The sequence below is a fragment of the Marmota monax genome, unplaced genomic scaffold (assembly GCF_021218885.2).
Source record: "Marmota monax isolate L192 unplaced genomic scaffold, Marmota_monax_Labrador192_F-V1.1 WCK01_AAM20220418_F8-fsc00003, whole genome shotgun sequence".
Taxonomy (NCBI): domain Eukaryota; kingdom Metazoa; phylum Chordata; class Mammalia; order Rodentia; family Sciuridae; genus Marmota; species Marmota monax.
The window spans coordinates 29,567,228-29,588,995 of NW_026694084.1; the positions used below are offsets into that span (position 1 = coordinate 29,567,228).

General features: G+C 46.5%; 1 protein-coding gene and 1 long non-coding RNA gene across 13 annotated transcripts in view; one reads left to right on the plus strand and one right to left on the minus strand.

Moving 5' to 3' along the window:
- The window catches only part of Mtss1 (MTSS I-BAR domain containing 1), a 154,788-nt gene that overhangs the window by 96,703 nt on the left and 36,317 nt on the right, over window positions 1-21,768 (minus strand). The window contains exon 1 of one of the 12 annotated variants that reach the window (XM_046464958.2): window positions 10,453-11,479. The exons of 10 other annotated variants lie outside the window; for them this stretch is intronic. In XM_046464958.2, coding sequence (XP_046320914.1) covers window positions 10,453-10,519 — 67 coding nt within the window. In that variant the 5' untranslated portion in view covers window positions 10,520-11,479. Of the gene's footprint in view, window positions 1-10,447; window positions 11,480-21,768 lie in introns of those variants that run through there. One more of the 12 variants, XM_046464960.2, reaches the window with a different exon arrangement.
- Window positions 5,267-6,268, plus strand: LOC124107003 (uncharacterized). Its single transcript, XR_006856257.1, has 2 exons — window positions 5,267-5,806; window positions 5,888-6,268. It is a non-coding gene; the product is annotated as an uncharacterized LOC124107003 (long non-coding RNA).

The following is a 21,768-nucleotide window of genomic DNA, read 5'->3' on the forward strand; positions in this document are numbered from 1 at the left end:
ACAACCTGTTTATCTGTACACATTTCCCATTAAACTTGGGCACTGGACCATATTCTCTAGCATATACTCAGGGCCAGACTCTGTGGCTCGCTCACAAGAACTTTTTTAAAAAGCCATGGAATGAATGAATAAATGAATGCACGACTGCATGAATCACACATGCATCGGGCTTTGGAACACAGGACAAGGCAGTCACGCCAATCATCAACCCTAAGGCAAATGCTAAATAGAGGAGCTAGTAAGGTGCTGAGCCAGCGCCAAACAAGGAATATTTGTTTTTTTTGTTTTTTTTTTTTTTTTAGGAATATTTGTTTAATTGTCAGGAAAGTATACTGAAAAAAAAATATTAATGGAAACGGAACAAAAACAAAGGAATAAAGACATAAGGAAATGGAAAAGACGCTCAAGTGTAAGGCCTTCCTGGGAATGGTCTAGCATGGACAGGACGGTGTAGCAGGGACAGGATGGTCTAGCATGGACAGGCTGGTCTAGCATGGACAGGCTGGTCTAGCATGGACAGGCTGGTCTAGCATGGACAGGCTGGTGTAACATGGACAGGATGGTGTAGTACAGACAGGGTGGTCAAGCACGGACAGGATGGTGTAGCAGGGACAGGATGATGTAGCAGGGACATGATGGTCTAGCATGGACAGGATGGTGTAGCATGGACAGGATGGTGTAGTACAGACAGGGTGGTCAAGCACGGACAGGATGGTGTAGCAGGGACAGGATGATGTAGCAGGGACAGGGTGGTGTAGCACGGGTGTCAGGTAGAGCTCCTAAATGGGATCCATAACCCCCTGGAATGTGAATGCGGAGTTGGGCAAGTGCACACCTACCACGGAGGAAGTTCACAGCTTTCCTTCTGTCCTCAAGAGGCCTGAGTTCTAAAATGCTGAAGGGCCTCGGTGACAGTGTTGGCCAGGGGATAGGGAAGCAGATGGAGAAGGAAGGGGTCATCAAAGCAGAGCCAGCCCAGGGGACAGAGAGCTAGAACGTCACTAGGCAGGGGATGAACTTTCTCATATGACAACAGGGGTGTCGCGGAGGGTTTCCCAATAAGACATGAGGTGATAGATTTGAACTGCAGGAAAGAAATCCATCGTCATTATGGAGGCTGACCAGGAGAAGGGCAGGGAGTCCAGGAGGGAGATGAAGATGGCTGTGGAAAGACCACAAACCACGGCTCCTGTTCCAGAATCAAGGAAAAGCTCAAAGAACTCAAGACAGACGTTCTATAAAAAGAAAGAAAAAAATTTAAGGAGTAGGCAGGAACTCGGGCAGCGGGTAGAGACGGTGAAGGTAACACCTTCATTTCCTCCTCTCCTAGAATCCCACCTGACCTGGTGAGTTGGGAGTAAGGGCACAGGCTCCCTGGGGACAAGAGGTACCAGAGCCAGGGATGTGTGGCTTCTGGCACTCTCTCAGGACAACCATTGAAAAATGTCAATAAGAAAAAGAAAATGAAAACTCCTATAAAGAAGACCCAGAAGGAACAGTCAGAGGCAGGAGGCAAACCAGGACCCATGAGGCCCGAAACTAAAGGGAGACCATCAGGAGGGGAGGTCAGCAGAGTCAGATGCTGCCGGGGACCACCAGAGGCAGCAGCATTGGTGAGACTTCTAGCACAACAAAGTTGTGAGCCCCATTAGTTGGGACCCTTAATTTAACCTCTGACTGATCTCGGGTAAGGCCTTAGTTTATTTAGAAATTGCATTTTTGTAGGTAATACCCACAAACACAATAGACACAACCAGGCCTCTTGAGTTGTGGTGGGGTAAGAAGAACGCAAAAAAAAAAAAAAAGACAAAAATCCTGGGTTCAAACCTCAGCTCTTTGGGGGCCTTGGGGTGCTATTTAATGGGTACAGAGTACAGTCTGAGGTGATGAAAAACTTCTGGAGATGGATGGTGGTGATAGCTGCACAACCGTGAGAATGTGTTTAATTCCACGTACCTGTCCACTCACAAATGGTTAAAATGGCAAATTTCATGTTATGTGTATTTTAGCACAATAAAAAAGTAACAGTGACCCTGTGAGGTAGGCTCTATTATTGTTTCAGTCAAGTGAGAGCCTTCAAAATTTCCATATTTAGCAAGGTCACACAGCTGCTAAACTCCAGGCTGAGATTCAAAGTCTCCAAGGCTTTTACCCCCTGCTGGGCTCTAAAACCAAGATGGCGGCAGGATTGGGCAGCATCAGAGGTGCCACAGGGCAACCTGCCACATGTGTTCCCACCAAGCCACTGAGGGGGCTGGAGGAAGGCAGTGTTTCTCTCCATTTCTATTTTCCCACAGGCACAGGAGGTTCCACGTGCCCCAGCTTGTCAGGATTATTTTATTCCAGCCCTGAATTCACAAATGTCTTCATGGAGAATGCTGCTGTGGACAGGAGATGCTGCCAGACCCACTCAATACCAAACACAGAGCAGGGCTTCCACATTTCAGCTCAAAGCTAGAGCAGGACTTCACCGCGGCTCACTGACATTCTCTGCTATCCCTTCCATGCCCCCTGTGGGTCGATGTCTCCTGTCCCCAAGGCTGGGGCCAGCTAAAGCCTTCCCAGCAGCCATTCTGTTTCAGGATGGCAAAGAGACCTACAAGGTCAACCTCACGGGCATCCTGACGCTTCTCAACAGCACGCCACCCTTGGTGATGAGAGGGGAGAAATCAATACCTCCCAGTGTGACCAGAAAACAAAACGGAGAGGCTCAAGCAGGAATGCTGAAGGGAAGATCTGTGTGTCTGGCAACCCGTCAAAACCGGCTGCCATTCTCAAAATAACCCTGTGCCTAGAATCCAGAGCCTGCAGAGCCTCTGTTCTTAGCTGTTCCGACAGGATCTCACCTGACACCAGCCAAATCCACAAACCTCGTCCATCACAGTTGACTCGTTTTGCTCCTGCAAAGTGACAGAAACACCCTTTGGTGCGTGTGGTCCCTTTCCCACATACCAGTATGCCCTCGGTGATGCTGGAAACTTTTGGTTCAGACAGACATTTTGACTGCATGTGGCTGTGGCATCCTTGGTGCCAAATGAGTCCACTGCCACTGGATCTCCTTTTGTTCTACTTGAAATGCTGGGCAAAAAACAGACCTCTGTAAACAGCAGCAGCAAACTAAGACCCCCTGCACCCCCCACATACCAAAAGTGCAATCCTTGGGAGATCATGATTGCATGGTACAATTAGAGAAGTTTTCATCCCCACAGCTTTGGGTTCTATTTTCTCTATAAATACTTACTCATTTTCTAATTAAACAAACAATTAGTAGAAAGAACAGCCCTGAGAAACTGCGTAGGTGTCATCCTCTCACTACACTGAGATATTGTGACAAATGACGCTAACCAAGGGCAAATAAAATGGGTATGGCTCCTAATGTTTGCAGGAACTGAGATGACCACACAGCCCAACGTGTTCAAGAGAGCTCACTAGAACCTGAAATGTATGTTCTTAACGCGGACGTCCCAAATGGAAAAGCAATTTGTTTTGATAAAAGACCAGATTTCTTAGACCAAAACAAAAAATATAAAATAAAAACGAGCTGACTAGGGTATATGATCAAGGTAGTTTTGTTTACAGAATACAACAGCAGTGCCAGAAATGAGTCCAAGACAATGAGCTACGTGGTTCGGGTTGTTTTTCACTAATGTTCAGGATCTTTGTCCACACATGCTCAGAGGCATGAAGCAAAGCCACAAGTCTCCTAGTTCATATGCTAAAATCTTCTGGTTCCTTGGACTCCACAAAGCTGGGGTTCACCCCTTTGGGTTTGGAACTGGTAAGAGGAAACAGATCACCGTAACACTCGAGTCTCCCAGCACAATATAAAGGCAGATGGTCCCAGTGTCTTGCTCCTGATCTGCTAATACTATCCAAATCTCTGCAAAAGGATGTGTCTGCAGGCACAGGCTATTTTTAATTCATTGACTGAAATTCATGTTCATTCATTCATTCATTCACTCAATACTTACTGAGCGCCAGTTCCTCTGGAGACAAGTACATAAAAGCAAAGGCCTACTCTCACGAGCCTGCACACCAGGAGGAAGGAAACCACACAAGAAGTCAAGGAAACAAAATGCCACTAAACAGGGCAGAGGCTGGACACAGTGGGCACACCTGTGATCCCAGCAAGGGCAGGAGGACTGCAGGTTCAGCCACATAGTGAGGCTCTAGGCAACTAAGCAAGATACCATTTCAAAATAAAAAGGGCTGGGGACAGACCTCAGGGGTAAAGGGCCCCTGGGTTCAACCCTCGGCAACAAATACAAAAACGAAAGCACAGAGCAGACGAGGAAGGGAATGCAGGGTGCAGAGGGAGGAGGCTGGGGCTTCTGCTGGTGGTAGAGAAGGCCCTTCCAAAGTGGCAGGTGAGCTGGAACCACACAAAGGTGTCTGGGAAGAGCATTCCTGGCAGAGAACAGCAAGTCGGTGATTCTGGGGTGGAAAGCCATCTGGCCAGTGGAGACAAATACAACAAACAAGGGACAGTGGGTGGCAGAGATAGTAGAGCAAGGCAGGGGACAGCCCACGCAGGCTTGCAGGCTACGGCTAGGGACTTCTGACTTTCCTCTGCCTTCACGGGAGTCTCAGCAGTCAACAAGAAGCTGTGGGGGAAGGGTGTGGGGATTAAACCAAGGGTGCTCTTTCATCCCCCCCAACTCCCCCGACCCTTTTTGAGACAGAGTCTCATTAAGTTGCCCAGGCTGGCTTAAATTCATGATCTTCCTGCCTCAGCCTCCCAAGTTGCTGGGATGGGTGGAGGCTGCCCTGTGGTTTTCAGGGAACTGAGGCAGCCACGGTCATGCTTTTTCTTTGGAGAGGTCAACTGGAATATGGGCTTTGTGATCATCTCCAGGAGCACGAATTAACTAAGGATGCCCTTTTTGCAGCACATGTGAGATATCAAGACAGATCCAGTCGACAAGGAGCACAGAGATGGTGTGAACACATCAGTATGGTTTTGGCCCACTTAAAAATACAAAGAAAGGGCCGGGAGCAGCGGCTCACGCCTGTGATTCCAGCTGCTCAGGAGGCCAAGACAGGAGGATCAAGAGTTCAAAGCCAGTCTTAGCAATCTAGTGAGGCACTTAGCAACTTGGAAAGACCCTGTCTCTAAATAAAATATATTTTTTTTTAAAGGCCTGGGGATGTGGCTCAGTGGTTAAATGCCCCTGGGTTCAACCCCCGGCACCATTAAAAAAAAAGACAGAAAGAAGGGCATATGGAGGTAGGAGGCCTTTAATTTACGGTCAGGACAGAGCACAAACTGACTTCTGCTGACCTCTGCTTCCTTTCTGTCCTCTTTAGTTAATCTGTGCACTTGGCTCTGGGCCAAGCAAGTGGGAATTTCCCTCCAGGCCACCCCCAGCTTGGATGAAGGTCCCGTGCGTTCTGTGCTGGTCTGGCGTCAGGAAGGGGAGCTGCTTTCAAGTGGCACTAAAATACATAATGACAGCACAGGAGGACAACAGAAGGAAAGCCACCTGAAATTAAAGGGCTGGAGACCACACACTCTCACGGTGGACATTCATCTCGAAGAAAATCACTGTAAGGAGAGCCGCACATGCAGCAGAGCTGGTCACAAGCACACGTGACCCAGATGTGGACACAGGGCCATGACTGCAGAGTCCCACGTCAGCATCCCCAGGGCTGTACGAGAGGGCTGCGCTCAGCTATTCCCCCATGCTATTTCAAGCACTGTGACTTCATTCTTGTTTGCTGGGAGCAGGAGATGGGCCACATCAGTTCATGTTACTACAGAAAGGAAAGGAGCCTGATTGTACCCCCACGTTCCTCCTGCCTCCAGGTGGGGATCCTGAAGCTGGACCTGTGGGGGATGAGCAGAGGAAAGCACTCATTCTCTTTTCTTTCCTTCTTTTTCTTAAAGTGAGTATTTCACAAACATGGTCACATTCCATGGAACCGACTGCGAGACCTACCTGGAAAATGTCACAAGGGGAGCTACTGATGAAGCCACCAAGTGCTTCCAGCTTTATCACTGTTGCCCAATGAGGTCCCTTCATCTGGGGACACCAGGGGCTCTTCCGCAGAGGGGAGGAGGTCAAGCAAGCATCCACATTGGTAGCAGCACGGGGGTTCCCCGCTACACCCACTGAGAGAGAGCCTTGGAGGGCACAGGACTTTCCATGGGCCTTTCCAAGAAACCGTGCAAACCAATGGCTGGAGAGGCAGCCAGATGCCAAATATTAATAATATACTAATAAATGAATATTAATTTATAAATAAATATCAATACTATATCATGAAACATCTCCCAGGCACTGGACAATCTTATTAAAAATTCCCAACCATCCTATGAGGTAAGTCTTCTTATCATTCTTACTTTTCTATTTCAAAAGAAAGAAAACCAGGGGCTGGGGTTGTGACTCAGTGGTAGAGTGCTTGCATGGCATATGTGAGGCACTGGGTTCAGCACCACATAAAAAAATAAATAAAGAAAAATAGAGTTATTAAAAAAAAAAAAGAAAACCAGCTCAGAGACATGGGGCAGTAACCAGGCTGAAACTGCACCAAGGGCGAGATACAGAGGAACCAGCCCTGAGCTGCAGGGCGGTGCTGTCAAGGAGCTCTGCCCTCAGGCCACCCAGCACATCTGCCTCCAGGGCCCCTGCCAGCCAGCACTGTGTGGGAGAAAGCACTGAAGGCCCAGGAGCCAGTCCTACAGCTGCTTTCTGAGGACCTGGCCTTGAGCGAGGCCAACCCTCCTGCACACCTGTGTAAAGGCATGCTGGACTCTGCCTCCCTCCAGGGATGGAGACAAAGGGCATCAGAGGGCTGACCAGTCCTGGAGGTGCAGCAGCAGGGCTCTGATGCAGGGTGTGTCCATGTGTGATTTTTTTTAAGGGAAGTGAAATCAACTCAACATAAAATGAGTCATTTTAAAGTGAACAGTTCATTAAGGATACTCATAATGCTATGCAATGACCACTTTCTGAACGGTTTCAAAGAATTTTCATTGCCCGTACATAATCCCCTAAACCCATTTAGCAAGAGTTCCCCCTCCTTCCTCCCTCCAACTCCCAGAAACCATGGATCTGCTCTCTACCTCTATGGATTTGCCTCTGAATGCTTCACATAAATGGGATCAGACAAGACCGTCTGCGTCTGAGTTTAAGATGCATATGGTTTTGAGGTTCACTTAAGCGGCAGCACCTATCAGACTTCCATTCCTGTTTATGATTGAAAATATTACATTACCTGCACTCACAATTTGTTTATTCACTCATCCAGTATGAATGGTTGGGTCATTTCCACCTCTTGGCTGTGACAAACTGTATGGCTACAAAGGTTCACGCAGCAGGTGAAATCTTTCAAAGTATTTTTTCACCTAGGCCCTCTAGATGATATTTGGGGTATGCTGCCTTCCTTGTTAATTATCACACTCTAAACCCCCTTCTTTAAATAAGGAAAAATGGCAAAGAATTTCTAAGTGTCTACACAAAGAATTTGTGAAGAAAGGAATGAAAAGGTGATTATCTAAGATTTGATTTTTTTAAAAAAAATTACTCAGGGGTTGGGATTGTGGCTCAGCAGTAGAGCACTCGCCTAGCTTACCTAGCATGTGCAAGGTGCTGGGTTCGATCCTCAGTGCCACATAAAAATAAATAAATAAAAAATAGAGATATTATGCCCAACTACAACTAAAAAAATAGTTTAAGAAAATTACTCATGACTAAGAATGCATAATGGGACATTCCCAACACTGGACATTATTCCTAACTCACATAGGAACCATAAAGGTTGTATTAAAGATCCAGGTGTCTTTAAAATGTAAAGACACTGCAGGAACGTGGAGAGGAAAATGACTCAGGAGAGGATGAGAGCAAAGCTCATCTCTGGCTCAGTCCTCTGCTGCTGTCCAAGTCGGTGACCTCATAACGCAGACAGCACTTTGCACAGAACCATTTTTATCAAGTCAATATTTCACTATCGTCCAGGGACATTCAGTTCAAAACCTCATGTGGGCAAACATGGGCATGTGGCCACCTGGCAGCCCTTCCGCTGTAGTTCTAAACGTCTGGTGAATGGAAGGACAATATACCCAAACTCAGGCGTCTCAATGGAAAGGCTGATACTGTCATCGCTGAGATCACCGTCGTCTGGCTTCCAAGAGCACTCCTCGCCAAGACGGAGACATCCATCTCCCCCTGGGCATCGAGAGGATCAAGTCGTCAAGAAAAAGGCCACAGTTCCTTCAAATTCTGTTTTCATCTAAGGTTTGGGCTTCAGATTCAATATAAGGTGAGTCCAATCACAGAAGGCTTGTCAAAGGGCAAGACACGATCTGATCCTAGGCAACAGGCCTGGGACCCCAGCCCTGTGCATCAGGCAGTCCAGGAACAAAACACAACACTGGTTAAAAGACACCGGGCAGCACTCTGGGTCCCATCTGGTACTCTGTCCAGTACTGTCCATGGCATACATAAGAAAGTCAGTGAGGGGAGCACTCTCACACTGTGCTCCGAGGGGAGGCAAGACAAAAAACAGACTATTCAAAACTGTAAAGGTGATAGCCAGGCGCAGTGGCATATGCGTGTAATCCCAGAGGCTGGGGAGGCTGAGGCAGGAGGATCTCAAGTTCAAAGCCAGCCTCAGCAACTTAGCGAGGCCCTAACCAACTTTGCAAGACCCTGTCTCAAAATTTAAAAATAAAAAGGGGATGTGGCTCAGTGGCTGAGCATCCCTGGGCTCAATCCCCAGTACCAAAAAGAAGTAAAGTTGGGCTGGGGTTGCGGCTCAGTGGTAGAGCGCTCGCCTGGAACATGTGAGGCACTGGGTTTGATCCTCCACACCACATAAAAATGAATAAATAAAATAAAGGTTTTGTGTCCATCTACAACTAAAAAAAAAATCAAATGTAAAGGTGCTCAGGCGGATCAGAAAGGGAAGGGGCCATGGGCCAAAGGGTTCTGCCCAGCATAATGCAGCCTTCCTTCCTCATCAAAGACCACTGACTCTGCCCTTCCACCTTCTCCAATCAAGACTCGATTCAGGAGCACACAAATCAAGAAGAAAGGAAAAACTTTCTTAAAAGGTAAATTTATTCTGCACATTCAAGTTTTACCAAAGGCAGGGAAAAGGCAAGAGAAACACATATTCTCCACCTCTACTTCCACCTTACCCCTCCTTCCAAAGTATGTCATTTCAGATGAAATCAGGAAAAGTTTTCCAGAAAAGGTCACTCTCCACAGCACTAAGTAGCCACAGATAAAACCCTAACAAATGGGCTCACTGGCCCCCACAGTTTTATGGATACACTCTTAACTTTGAATTTCACATCATTCTTACATATCACAAAACATTCTTGTTATCATTTTTTCCCAACTATCTGGAAGCTTGCCTTATGGGCTGGCAGCAGGTGGAGATGGCCCACAGGCAGTGTTTGCCTAAACCTGCTTTAAATTCCCGATGCTAACTTCTTAGGATACAGTGTTTGTGGGTTTTTTTCTTTATTTATGGTGCAGGGAGCGTTAGAGGTTTGCATAAAAAAAAAAAAAAAAAAAACAGAACCAGGCAAGGGCAACGTTACAACAGTGTATTTCAGAAGGAAAGCACCTAACTCTGTCACAAGAATCCCAAGACTTTTAAAGACTCCTTTAGTCACCTCTTGGCAGAGGCCCGAGTTTTAAAAGCGCCAGCTTACTGCTGAAAGTTCAATGTTTCATCCCCTTCCCTTTGAGAAAGAAACAAAAGAATAATTTTCTGTACCTTCTGAATCTAATCAGCAGGTACTCGTTTGCATTGGCCAAGATGCCAGATATAAAGGACATCGAATAAATATCTTCCCCCTAAGGGTTTTGATTTCGAAAAGTTTTCAGAGCCATGACAGCTTCATGTGGAGGTGAGAGATTGAGGCTGATCCTCCTCTCAAACCAGGATCGCAGCTGATCACCCCGTGACCCATGAGTGCCTTCTGGAGAGGACTTAACCTAGCAGCTTGTGTACATGCTATGGCAGGAATTCAGCATGACCTCGAAGGAACAACCCCAGACTTCAAAATCCTGGTTCTGCCATTTTAGCTCTACAACCCCCAGGGAAAACTCATTAACCTCTCCAAGTCCCCTATCCTACAAGAACAGACCTAAGAACATCTTTCTCAAGTAACCCAAAGGTTCCATGAGCCCCTACACTACACTGGGATCCAGAAACGGTGACATGAACAAGGTGGAACTCACAGACCAACTCGTTGGTTTTGTTTAGTTTTTTCCATTAAAAATATACACACATGACTAACGACTCCTCAAGCTACAGAGCCCCTAGCCTCCTTTACATTCTCTACTCCTAACTTCACTTTGACCAATTGTCCAATTTGACCAAGGTCCAATTTCCACAGAAATGGTCATTTTCTCCTAGAAGTTACAGGTACAAAGGTACACACATTACACTTCATTCCGGACAGTCACCCCCGCCGGGCCCAGATCCTCACCTGACCTGCTTCAGGAGTCCACTCGAGAACTTGCTGGAAGCATGTTGGCTGAACCAGAGAACCACCTGCCATTTTTGGTCACAGTGGAAAACCTGCACATGGCAGAGAAACCTGCAATAACACTTGCCTCGTAACCTCCCCATCTAGGCTCAAAGGGAACTTCAGAGAACGTCAATACGAGAGTTCCAGTTTATGGGAATCTCAAAGTTTCCCACACATTTGTAAAAGATCCAGGGGAAGCTTGGAAAGCTGCCTAATCCTGGCAGAAGAAAACTCACACAACACTCTGTGCAGAACTTAACTGGGACTAAATCAGTTACTGGGTGGATGAGATGGCTCTCACATACCCGATAGTTTGGAATTTAGTTAAAAATCTCCCTTAACAATTGCCAAGACATTGTTCAAACGTAGTCTTTATTGCCTTCTCCAGAATGTTTCTTTATTTTAAAATAGTAAGGTAACCAAAACAGTAAATCAGGTTCCCTTGATCATTATTTATATATTAAGCCGTTGGAAACATGCTGAGAAGGCTAAGGTTCACACTGGAGTTTCAGTTTTCAACATAAGATGCGAGAGGCAGAACAGTCCCAAAGGATGAGATTTCTCGACGGCAACTCTGTCCCTGGATAAGACCAGTGCTTCTTAACACAGGATGGGGCACCTCCGTGGCGGGCTCAGCAACTGGGCATGAAGAGTCGGGAAGTTTGGGCAGATAGGGGCATCATTCACCTGTGCAGGTTTCTCACTCCCTCCAAAGGCCAAAACCTCCAGGGGCTACTGCAAGTGGCTGCTGCTTCTGCTTGTGACTTACAAGGAAGTTCTTGCAGCTGACAGGCAACGAAGGGTGTGCTGGGAGCGGGTGTCACTCCAAGTAGAGGTGGAGAGGATCACGGGGGAAAAGGCCATTTTTATATCACAACAAGGCCACTCAGCTTCTAGAATGCACCTTGACATTTCTATTGTACTAATGGTAAGTAATAAACCTATTATGGTAGCAGTATATTATGATAATACTGCTACTAATTCAGGTCCTGGAAAGAATATCCAGGTCCTGTCCACCATGGACTCTCAGCAGAGAAACTCAACGACTCACTGTGTGTGGCAGAGAGCCTTCGCCGGCACTAGGAGTGCTCCTACAGGTCTGGGTGGCAACACAGCAAGGCCTGGGGAGACCTGACGCCCGCCCTGTGGTCTTGCAGCCACCGCTGCTGCACACTTACCGCCCTGGTCCCCATGCACAGCGGAGGAAGGTGGAGCAAGGCCACCGAGATCCTCCTGGCCAGAGGGACTGGCTAGTTTCCTTAGAGCACAGGAAGGGAGGACTTTGATCACATTTAAACAAACTAATAATGTGTTCAAGGCCACCCACGGCTCGAGTGGCACAGCCCAGAGTGGGAAAGCTTCCCTGCACAGGGGAGACCCAGTGTCCTGGTGTTAGAAGCAATGGAGAGGTATGGAGGTCAGTGTCCTTCTAGGTAAAAGGAGGGCGGTAAGCATTTGAAACTTCACCCTGTGGGGTCCCAAACGACATGGGGATGCTGTGACAGTCTTTAAAAGAAGCAAATGCTGAGCTTGGGAAAGGAATCTTCCAGTCGGCCTCAGAGCAGGGAGAGAAAGGGAGCCCTGGGGCCACGACCCGACCAGTGCTGGAGGAGGACTCCCTTGGCCCCTCACACTCCTGGTGCTCGCTGTCCTGTTTTAGGTAAGGCTTTTTAACTGTCCCATGAAAATGTGCACACCCTGGACCCACTTCCAATTATGTCAACGATGGAGACCATCTGACCTGTTTAGTCTGAACCAACGCAGCACCTCTAAACGGCTCTGCGTAAAGATGGGCCAACACAGTCCACTCCAGGCACGCAGCACGGAATCAGCACGGTCCCAAGAGCTGGCGATGCCATTCCTTCACTCTAATAACAGGTGGCAGTCACAGTAGAGCAACTTACCCTCTCCCGTTTTACACTAAAACTATTTTTGTGGTTGTTTTTAAACAGAGCAGGCTGGAGAGGCTGTTTATCCACATGTGTGCCCGTCACCATCTCCAGCAGCCTCCTGGGCTGTGCCCAGCCCTACTTGCTGAACAGCAGCTCCCAAGGGCAGCAGCAGCAAGGCAGCTAGAGTCCAGAATGACCCCGTCACCCAACAAGCAGGTGACCCCTCTGCAGGTGAGACCACAGTAGGGAGGGCAGGAGGCAGGAGGAGAGGCCTATCCCAGGAGAGTGCCCTGTGGAGTCCAGCCTCACAGAGCAGAAAGGTTCTGAGGCTACAGACTCATTCCTACAGAGTGAGGAGAGAGCAGAGCCTGGACAGGCCAGCTGGACTCCCTGAGGCAGAAGGAAGCTGGAGTCAGGAAGGGGAGGCCATGCCACTAGAGGAGGCTGGAGTCAGGCAGGGGAGGCCATGTCCCTGGGAGAGTGCAGAGGCCAAAGGCTGGCTGCCTGGCCAATTGAAGGCCAGCTCAGGACAGTCCACTGAAAGAGCAGCTGCTACTTTAAAGGGGGAGAACAAGGCAGTAGAGGTGGGGGGCGACCCAGGAGGGACATTTCCCTTAAGGCAGACACACAGGTGCACAGAGAGGCGTTAACCAGACATTTCAAGCCAGATCACACCCCTAACCACATTCCTCAAGAAAACAAAAACAAAAGGGCTTTGAAACAGGGATATCTGTTTTCTGGACACTGACAAATGGTCATCCTGGCACTCCCTTTCCCAGCCTACGGCCCTTCAGACCAACTTGGAAGTCCTAATGTTTTCTGTGGTGGTGAACTGACACACAGAACAGTCTGGCCCCTGTGATTTCCATGTGATTTAAGTCTGATGTTTAGCATTACAGCATCTTCATTTAAAGTAAGCCAAAAAAAAAAAAAGTTTCTTACACATAAATGCATTTGGTTAAAAAGGAAGGTCCACAATTCATATAAAAATTAAATTAAAAGAAGAAAAGGAAATGGTGAACCTGAAACCTTTGTTCATGGAATTATGCAGAATAAAGGCCTTCCAAAGCCTCCAGCGCCATCAAACACCTGCCCACCCCTCACACACACATAAAGGTTGAGCATCCCTAATCCAAAAAATCCAAAATCCAAAATGCTACAAAATCTGAAACTTTTTAAGTGCTAACATGACGCTGCTAATGGAAAATTCCACACTGTAAAACTCTTTCATGAACAAAGTTATGTTTTTCTTTTCTTTTTTTAATTCTTTCTTTTTGGATATACATGACAATGAACAAAATTATTTAAAATATTATATGAAATTACCTTTGGGCTGTGTATAAGGCAGACATATATAATGTTTCCGCTTGGGTCTCTGCCCTGAGATATCTTGTTACGTGTATTCAAATATTCTAAAACCTTAAAGAATCCTAAATCTAAAACATTTCTGGTTCCAAGCATTTCAAAAACAGATTACTCAACCTGTATATATATGAACATAAACCCACACACACACAAAAAAAAAAACCAGGCCTTGGGCTCTAGACTTAGCAGGAATTCCCAAGAGGGCTGGCTCTAGGCATGTTGGAAAGGAATGCTACAACGCAGGTCCATCTCCAGCCTAGCAAATCCTGCCAGAGGCGGCACAGGTAGTTCAGGCAGATAGAGATGACAACGTGGCCTTACCAACAAGATGGAACCGACTGCTGTGTTCACTGGCAGCAAATCCCACAGGGCACAGGGGTGGGGAAGCCAGAAGCTATCTCACCAAGACAGCACACTCAGGACTCAGTGGGGAGTGGTGGGGAAGAGCCTCACATCTCTGGAATCCAAGCCCAGCGCTCCCACCTCTGGTGGCAGTTACTGGAGCTGGTGCATGCACTCCTGTGACACACTAAAGAGCCAGTGACCACCCTCAGGTAGGGCTTAGCGCACCATGGCTACTGACATCACTCCCAACCCCATCACCAACCCAAGAGTGAGCCTCACTGCCTCAGAGTGAAAGGCGACCCAGGCCTCGGGGTTCTCCAAAGCTGATCTTCTGAACAAACAGAACCATGCATGTGACAAGCGCAAAGCATGATCATCTGATCTGCATGGAGGCAAAACTCAGGGCCCTCAAATGCATCTCAAGGGTAGAAACAGTCAGAGAGGAGCAAAAATCTTTCATTATTTTTTTTCTCTGAACAAAATGCAAATGACTTTGCATTCTCTTCAGCATCTTATTTTTTAGTGTCTGATACCACGGCCATTAAAAACCATCCCCAAAATGTCTTTGTTGAGCTTCAGAATGAGACAGCTGGGTTACTGGCATGAGGAAATGTTCAATCTTGTCATTTTTCAAAAGGAATTCATATTCATAATTAATGACGCTTTTGTCTCTGCCAGAAGGAAAAGCAAAAGGCTCAACTATGCTTAAGTAAATTCTACCCAAGCCAACTGCAATACAATTTTATAAATTATAGAGCAACAGAGAAGAACAAGCTCTTGAGAGTTGGAAGGACAAAGAAAAGGATTCCATGAAGGTGGCCATGTTGCAAGAAGAATCTGCATTAGAAACATTAATCTATAAAAGGATGGAGAGATCTTTCTTTCCCACAAAAGAAAGAGTCATCAAAACTTCAATATGTTAAGAAAGTGCATGTATTGGACTGTCAGTGCATGTATCTGAAAGATTTGATAACTCTTGGTTCCCAAATGACCAGAAAGATGGCACCAGGTACAGACCAGTTCCACCATTATCGTCCCAAAATATCAATTAAATATAACGAAGAGGTGAACAGATGAACTACAGACTTAGCTTTCGTTTTGTAGGTATTTCTATGGAGCTATCAGTAGAGAAGCAGAAAACCCTTAAACAAACACTAAAGACACATTTCAAAGGGCTGGGGCTGTAGCTCAGAGGCACAGCGCTTGCCTAGCATGTGTGAGGCACTGGGCTCAACCCTCAGCACCACATAAAAACAAGCAAATAAATAAAATAAGGCTATTATGTCCATCTACAATTAAAAATATATAGGTACTTTTTTTAACTTTGAATAATGTTATTTTTAAAAAGAAACATTTCAAAGAAATTTCCTTAAAGATAACTTTTGCCATTACATCAAAAACCAATCAGTATTTAAAGCAAAAACTCATTACATTCACTCAACAAAGTTCTATCCAGCAACTACTATGTTAGGGGATGAGGGTACAACACTGAACAAAACACAGACCAGGAACTGAGAAAGGGCGAGACCCAGAATAATTGCTTCAGGGGTGTGGGTTTTGGGGGAGGTTTGTTCTTTGTGGTAAAGAAGCCCTACTATAAAACCTCCCATTTTCACCACTTTTCAGTGTACAATTCAGTGGTGCCAAACACCTTCGCACTGTTGTGTTACTGTCACCACCACCCATCTCCAGAACCTTCTCGTCACCTTGTGCACGGGTTTGCATCAGGGATGATGAAAATGCTCACAGGGTGGTGTCACACAATACCACGAATGTACAAATGCCACCAGACTGTTCACTGTAAAGGGGCTCATTTTATGTCATGCTGAATTTTACATTATATTAAAAAAAAAAGAAGAAGAAGAAGAAAGAGAAACCGTGCCAGGCATGAAGACGTGCTCAATACAGAGTCTTGAAGCAGCTCCTGGGCTGGTGAGAGAGCAGACAGGCAGAGCAGAGAGGCTGGAGAAGCCCCTTGGAGAGGCAGGTTCCTGGAGGATGGAGGGCCCCAGGCCGACTTAGAGGGGCAGAGTTTGCAGCGGGGAGAGAGGGGAGCACTGTGAGTGGGGAAGGGGAGACATTCAACACGCCCGGGAGATGACCAAATCCAAGATGCTTTCAAGTCACCTTTATAATGCCCCAAATCTAATCTACAAGCTAATAATAAATACGATCACACACTGTTAGGATATGTAAATATTAACAATTATGAGTGAAAAAATAAACTGTAACGATCATAAACAAATAATAATAAAGGCCACAAAATAAGTCAAGGGAACTTAAAAAATGTCAAAATACATCTTTGGTACAAGAGAACTGGACCCAGATCAATGGCAGAAGTAGGAGACTGTCAGGTGGAGGAGCCGGCCAAGCAGGGGCATGGGAGATGGGGACTGAGTGCAGGAGTCTGTAGGTGACCTGAGGCGCTGTGGTCTGACCTGAACAGAACCCACCAGTCAAGGCGCAGCTGTTGGGGATATACAGCTCATGAAGCTCTCACTTCAACCACCCTATCATGGCCGACTGGACTGTCATCTCCTAAACAAGAAGCTGGGCTGTGTTGACTGTACTGACCGACCCAAGGCCACCCAGTGAGGGCAGAGTGGGCCGGAGCAGCCTCCAGGCCAGGCCCAGCCCAGTGGCTCTGAGCCCCAAGTGGTCTGTCACACCCCATCACACCCGCTCAGATCTCCTTTATCTTAATGTTCTGGGCATGAGAGTGATACATATTTACACACTAAAAAGTGACAGTCTGATTAAATTTTTTTAAAAAAAGGTTGTTTTTAGTGAAATGTGGATTCCTTGTGGAGTTTGATACAAAACATGGCAGGGTGGTGGTTTCTCAAGACAATGCCTCAACTTTCGGATTTCTAAAATCATAACTTAGCTATGAATAATTTAAGACCTCGTTTAAGTGAAGGAAGCTCTCCACACTCACCTCAAAAAAAAAAAAAAAAAACACAGCCTCACTTCCAGTCCATTACCTAATAAAAACACCTGAGAGGTCTAGTTTGGCAGTTCTCAACCAGAGGCGGGCGTGCCCCCGGGGGGACATTGGGCAATGACCTCGATGACTGTGAGAAGGCTGAATCCAGGACGCTGTTCAACACCTAACAAGGCACAGGACAGCCCCCCCACAAGAGGTGATCTGGCCCAAGGCCACAGTGGTGAGGTTGAGAAACCCTGGTTAAGTTCCCAGATGGATCCAGCTGACAGCTGAGGTGCAAGACTCAAGAGGACCTGTATGCACTCCAGGCTCTGCCTAGGGCTGCATGGTTGTAAGATGTTTTAACCAAGTCACCTCAAGTCACCAAGCCAGTTTTCTCCTTTGCAAACAGGTTCCTTGGTCTTTCTGGACTGAGATAAAGCAGCTGACTGGCTGGCCCAGAGACTCCCAGGCAAAGGGCCCACAGTAAATAAATGTTCAAGCTGAGCCCCAACCACCTGTGGCTGCAAAGGCTCTGAGGCACAGCCCTAAACAAATTCATTTGGAAAACAAAGGCCAAAGCAACAGGCCCCATGTAAACATTTTCCTAGCCTGATCTCATTAAACAGAAACCTGACATCTGCAGTGAGAACTTGGGGCTTCCTGTCACTGTAAGTCCACCTGTAGCCAGTGGCCAGCAGGATCACCACCACTGGGAGGTCAGGGAGTATTCAGCTCATCATTTCCTCCAGCTCTGGCAGGAACAGGGCACCCTGCACTTGGGTGTGAGAAGTACTATCCAAATGGAGTACCACTCTCACCATCAGCATCCGCCTTGACTCCAGCAATCACGAGCAGAAATGGCAACTCTCGGGGAGAGGCAGGGCAAGTGATCCCAGGCTCTGGGATTTGGTTCTCCAGGCAGTTCTGGAAGAGGGAGCTCAGGAAGGAGAGGCTGGCTGGCACATGCAGAGAGCTGAAGGTCTTTTGTCTGGCACCAAGCCCTTCTGACAAACCAGTGGGACCCAAGTCGAGTCGGTGCCTGGGCCAGCCTCACGGACCCACCATTCTCAAAGAGAAGCTCTAAGTCAGCAGCACAGGGAGGGGATGTCCACAACCGACTCAACAATTCTTTTGTATTTTATCAGACACCTCTGGCCATCTTTGGGAAACTGTGCACTGCCCCACTTCTGCCAATCATATTAAAAGGGTGCATGTTAAGGTCTCTTTCTGCCTTCACAGAATCAGTATTTTTTCATCTTCTTTGTAATCAATCAGCTTCTGCTCCTTCCCCTATTTTAAAGGCAGGAAGAAGCAGCACTGTATTGAACTGTAAAATGTGCTCAAATGGGGCTGGATATGAGTTTCCATGGTAACCGGGGTCCCTGGGCCCTGGCACACAGCAGGAAACGCTGCAGATTTCCACAGCATTATCTTTTACTAGAAAGGAGTTTCACGGCAATTGTAAACATTTGGGAATGAAACTGTGTGTGGGGTGTGTGTGTGTGTTGTCATCTACTCAGGCAATGTAAATGAACAGAAGCCTATGTTATTCTTACAGTTCATAAGCTTATGTCAAATATAACAAATGATTAAAACACAAGCAAAAATAGCAATCCCCACCCCAAAGTGCTAAAAGAAAATGAAAATATCTTCCATTGACAAAGGAAAGACCAGACAGAAAGTAGAAAACTGCTTTGGAAAAAACAGATGACCAAAGAGCCCATACAAACAACAAGCAAATGAGAATGTTTGCAGATAATGATCGACTGAGAGCACAAAGCAGACATGATTTTTTTCGTAGCCGTTATCATTCCCTACCTGAACACGGTCACCATGAAGCCAAGAAGGCAAGGTGACTAGTGGGGCAGGTAAGGGAAACCCTGAGACAGAAGCCCACTGGAGTCCCCTTCTCCCCTCAAGAGCTAGTGGCCCAGGGCAAGTGACTTCCCTCTCTGAGACTCAGTTTCCCCTATAAAAATGAAAAGATTGTACAAGGTAGCAGGAAAGCAAAACACCTGTACTTTCTTAAAAAATGAAAGACCGAAGCATTATTTAAGAGAGAGAGAGAAAACAGGTAATTCTCACTGTAAGCTATCTAAAAGTAGTATACAACAACTAAATTTCTAAAAAAAGCATGAGAATTCAATGCCAGATTCTTGATGATGGAAGACTTTCTGAATATTGTTGATCTGTTCCCTGAGGAATTTCCCCGTAACAATTCTCTGACAGCACAGGACAGGTGCGCAGGTAAAGTGAAAATTTCAATGCTAAGGAGCTTTCACATTTGTACATGTGCTCCGGGCTGGGACTTCAGAGAAGCAGAGAAGGCAGAAGAGCACCATCTGGAAAAATGCTGGTCTGACATCTTCAAGTGTCTTCAGGCTCACATTTACATTCCAGAAAGTTATTTTTATCAGAGATGGGCAGGGCAACCGAAACCAAGTTCATGGCTTATGGTAAATGATTTTTCACAAGAAAGTATTACCAAAAAATAAAAATAAAAAATTACTTGCTTCACCTGCATGAACTAAAATCATAGCATTCTTTCATGAATGTTAATTGACATTTTATCAAAAATGGCTTTAATGGGTGTGTGAGGCAGTGGGATGGGGTGGGGCATTGGTAACCTACGGAGAAAACAAAGTAAAGGACTCAGGTGGAAATTGGGAGGCAGAATGGGGACAACCAAGGAGGGTCAGCCAGCCCTGTGTGCTGGAAGGTTGAACTGCTGAGTTAACGGCTTCATTATGTAAACTGCCTAGTGACACAAACAACCAGCTGTACTCGGTCACCCATTAGGACACGCTTCCTCTCTCAGCTAGGACCTTCCCCCACCACTGCCACTGCTACCCCACCTCCCTGTCACTATCCAGTATTGATTATGGCTGCCAAGGTCAGACCGAGAGGCACACATCATAGCTCACACATCGCCTGGGAACACACATTCAAGCAACAGAGGGAGACACCAGGAACGGACCAAGAGCAAATGCTTCTCTGGGTTGGCAGTAGGGCAGCCCCCCAAAGGCGGCCACGTGCCAGGGGTGTGGCATTCTGACACCCCATGCCACCCTGCTGCAGGATTTCAGGATTCTGGCTGTGCTTTTCTAATAGGGAGATCTGGGTTAGCTCCTTTCTGGCTAAGGCAGATGACCCCCCTTTCAAGTGTCGTTTCAGGACAGGCCACACAGGCAGGGGCTCTGGTTAACCACAAGTAACAGCCATCTCTGGCAACTGCGGGTGCCCAACCAAGGATCAGTGATCTGCACCACCTGTACAGCCAGACAGGGGCTTTGTCAGGCATCAATTTTGTATCCAGGAAAGATCACCGGGATGAGGAAGAGGGGTCTCACCTTATCACCATAAATGCTTAGTTATGATTCCCAATCTCCCAGAGACATGTGCTTACCCATCTAAATAATCAAATGCACGATCCACTGCCTCCTAACTCCCTCGGTCAAAAAAAAAGGTGGCAAAGGGGGAGCAGCACACACCTGTAATCCCAATGGCTCGGGAGGTTGAGACAGGAGGATCAAGTTCAAAGCCAGCCTCAGTAAAAGCAAGGCGCTAAGCAACTCAGTGAGACCCTGTCTCTAAATAAAATACAAAAAAAGGGCAAGGGATGTGGCTCAGGGGTCAAGTGCTCCTAATTCAATCCCCAGTACCAAAAAAGGGAAAAAAAAGTGGGGGGACAAGGAAATGGAGATTTGGGGTGTTTTTTTGTTTGTTTGTTTTTGTTTTTGCAGTGCTGGGGATTGAACACAGGCCTTGCACATGCTAGACAAGTGCTCTACCACTGAGCTACACCTCCAGCTCAAGATTTACTTTTTTTTAATCTATTAAGTAAAATATCCATAAACACACGGAATTCCTTTGTTACTGCTAGTCCTTATCTATAGTGTGATTTGTAAGAATGTTAAAATACATGTGCCACTCTCCTGTCCCACATTCCATACCAAGTCTGAATTTCCTAGAAGCACATGACAAAAATGAGAAGTTCCAAACATGGCCAACAATAAGACAAACTTTACATATGTGGGCTGTTCTTAAAACGTTGTTTTATCCTAAGCAGAACATGGATGACTTGATCTATTGTGCTACTGAGTTAAAATGGCTCAACACACATCAGAGCAGAAGAGTAATCAAAATAACAGAACTGAAAAGCAGAATGCACATTCATAAGCCCATTTAAAATGGCATGTCACCCCTAAGCCAAAGACAGCGCTAAAATTTCCATACAGAAGGGCTTAGGGGCCCAGGAATTTTCTTGAAGCTGTATTAACATAATAATGGCCATGTTTATTCAGCTGTATGTTATATCATACTACATTACATATCAATAGTTTCTGCAGGATTTTTCATTCATACTTCATATAAGATGGAGGCTAGGCCGGACACGGTGGCACACTCCTGTAATCCCAAGAGCTCAAGAGGCTGAGGAAGGAGGATTGTGAGTTCAAAGCCAGCCTCAGCAATGGTGAGGCGCTAAGCAACTCAGTGAGACCCTGTCTTGAAATAAAATACGAAAAAGGGCTGGTAATGTGGCTCAGTGGTCAAATGCCCCTGAGCTCAATCCTTAGTACCCCCCCCCCAAAAAAAAAAATAAAAGCTAGAACAGGGATTCATTTAAAAACATACACATACCTACACGTCACACAAAAAGTTAGGATGGATTGAGGTGCCTACAGTAGTTAATGAGGTTCCAGTAAGTCAGCCCCAAGGTTTGGTACCACAATAGCCTTCAGCAAAGT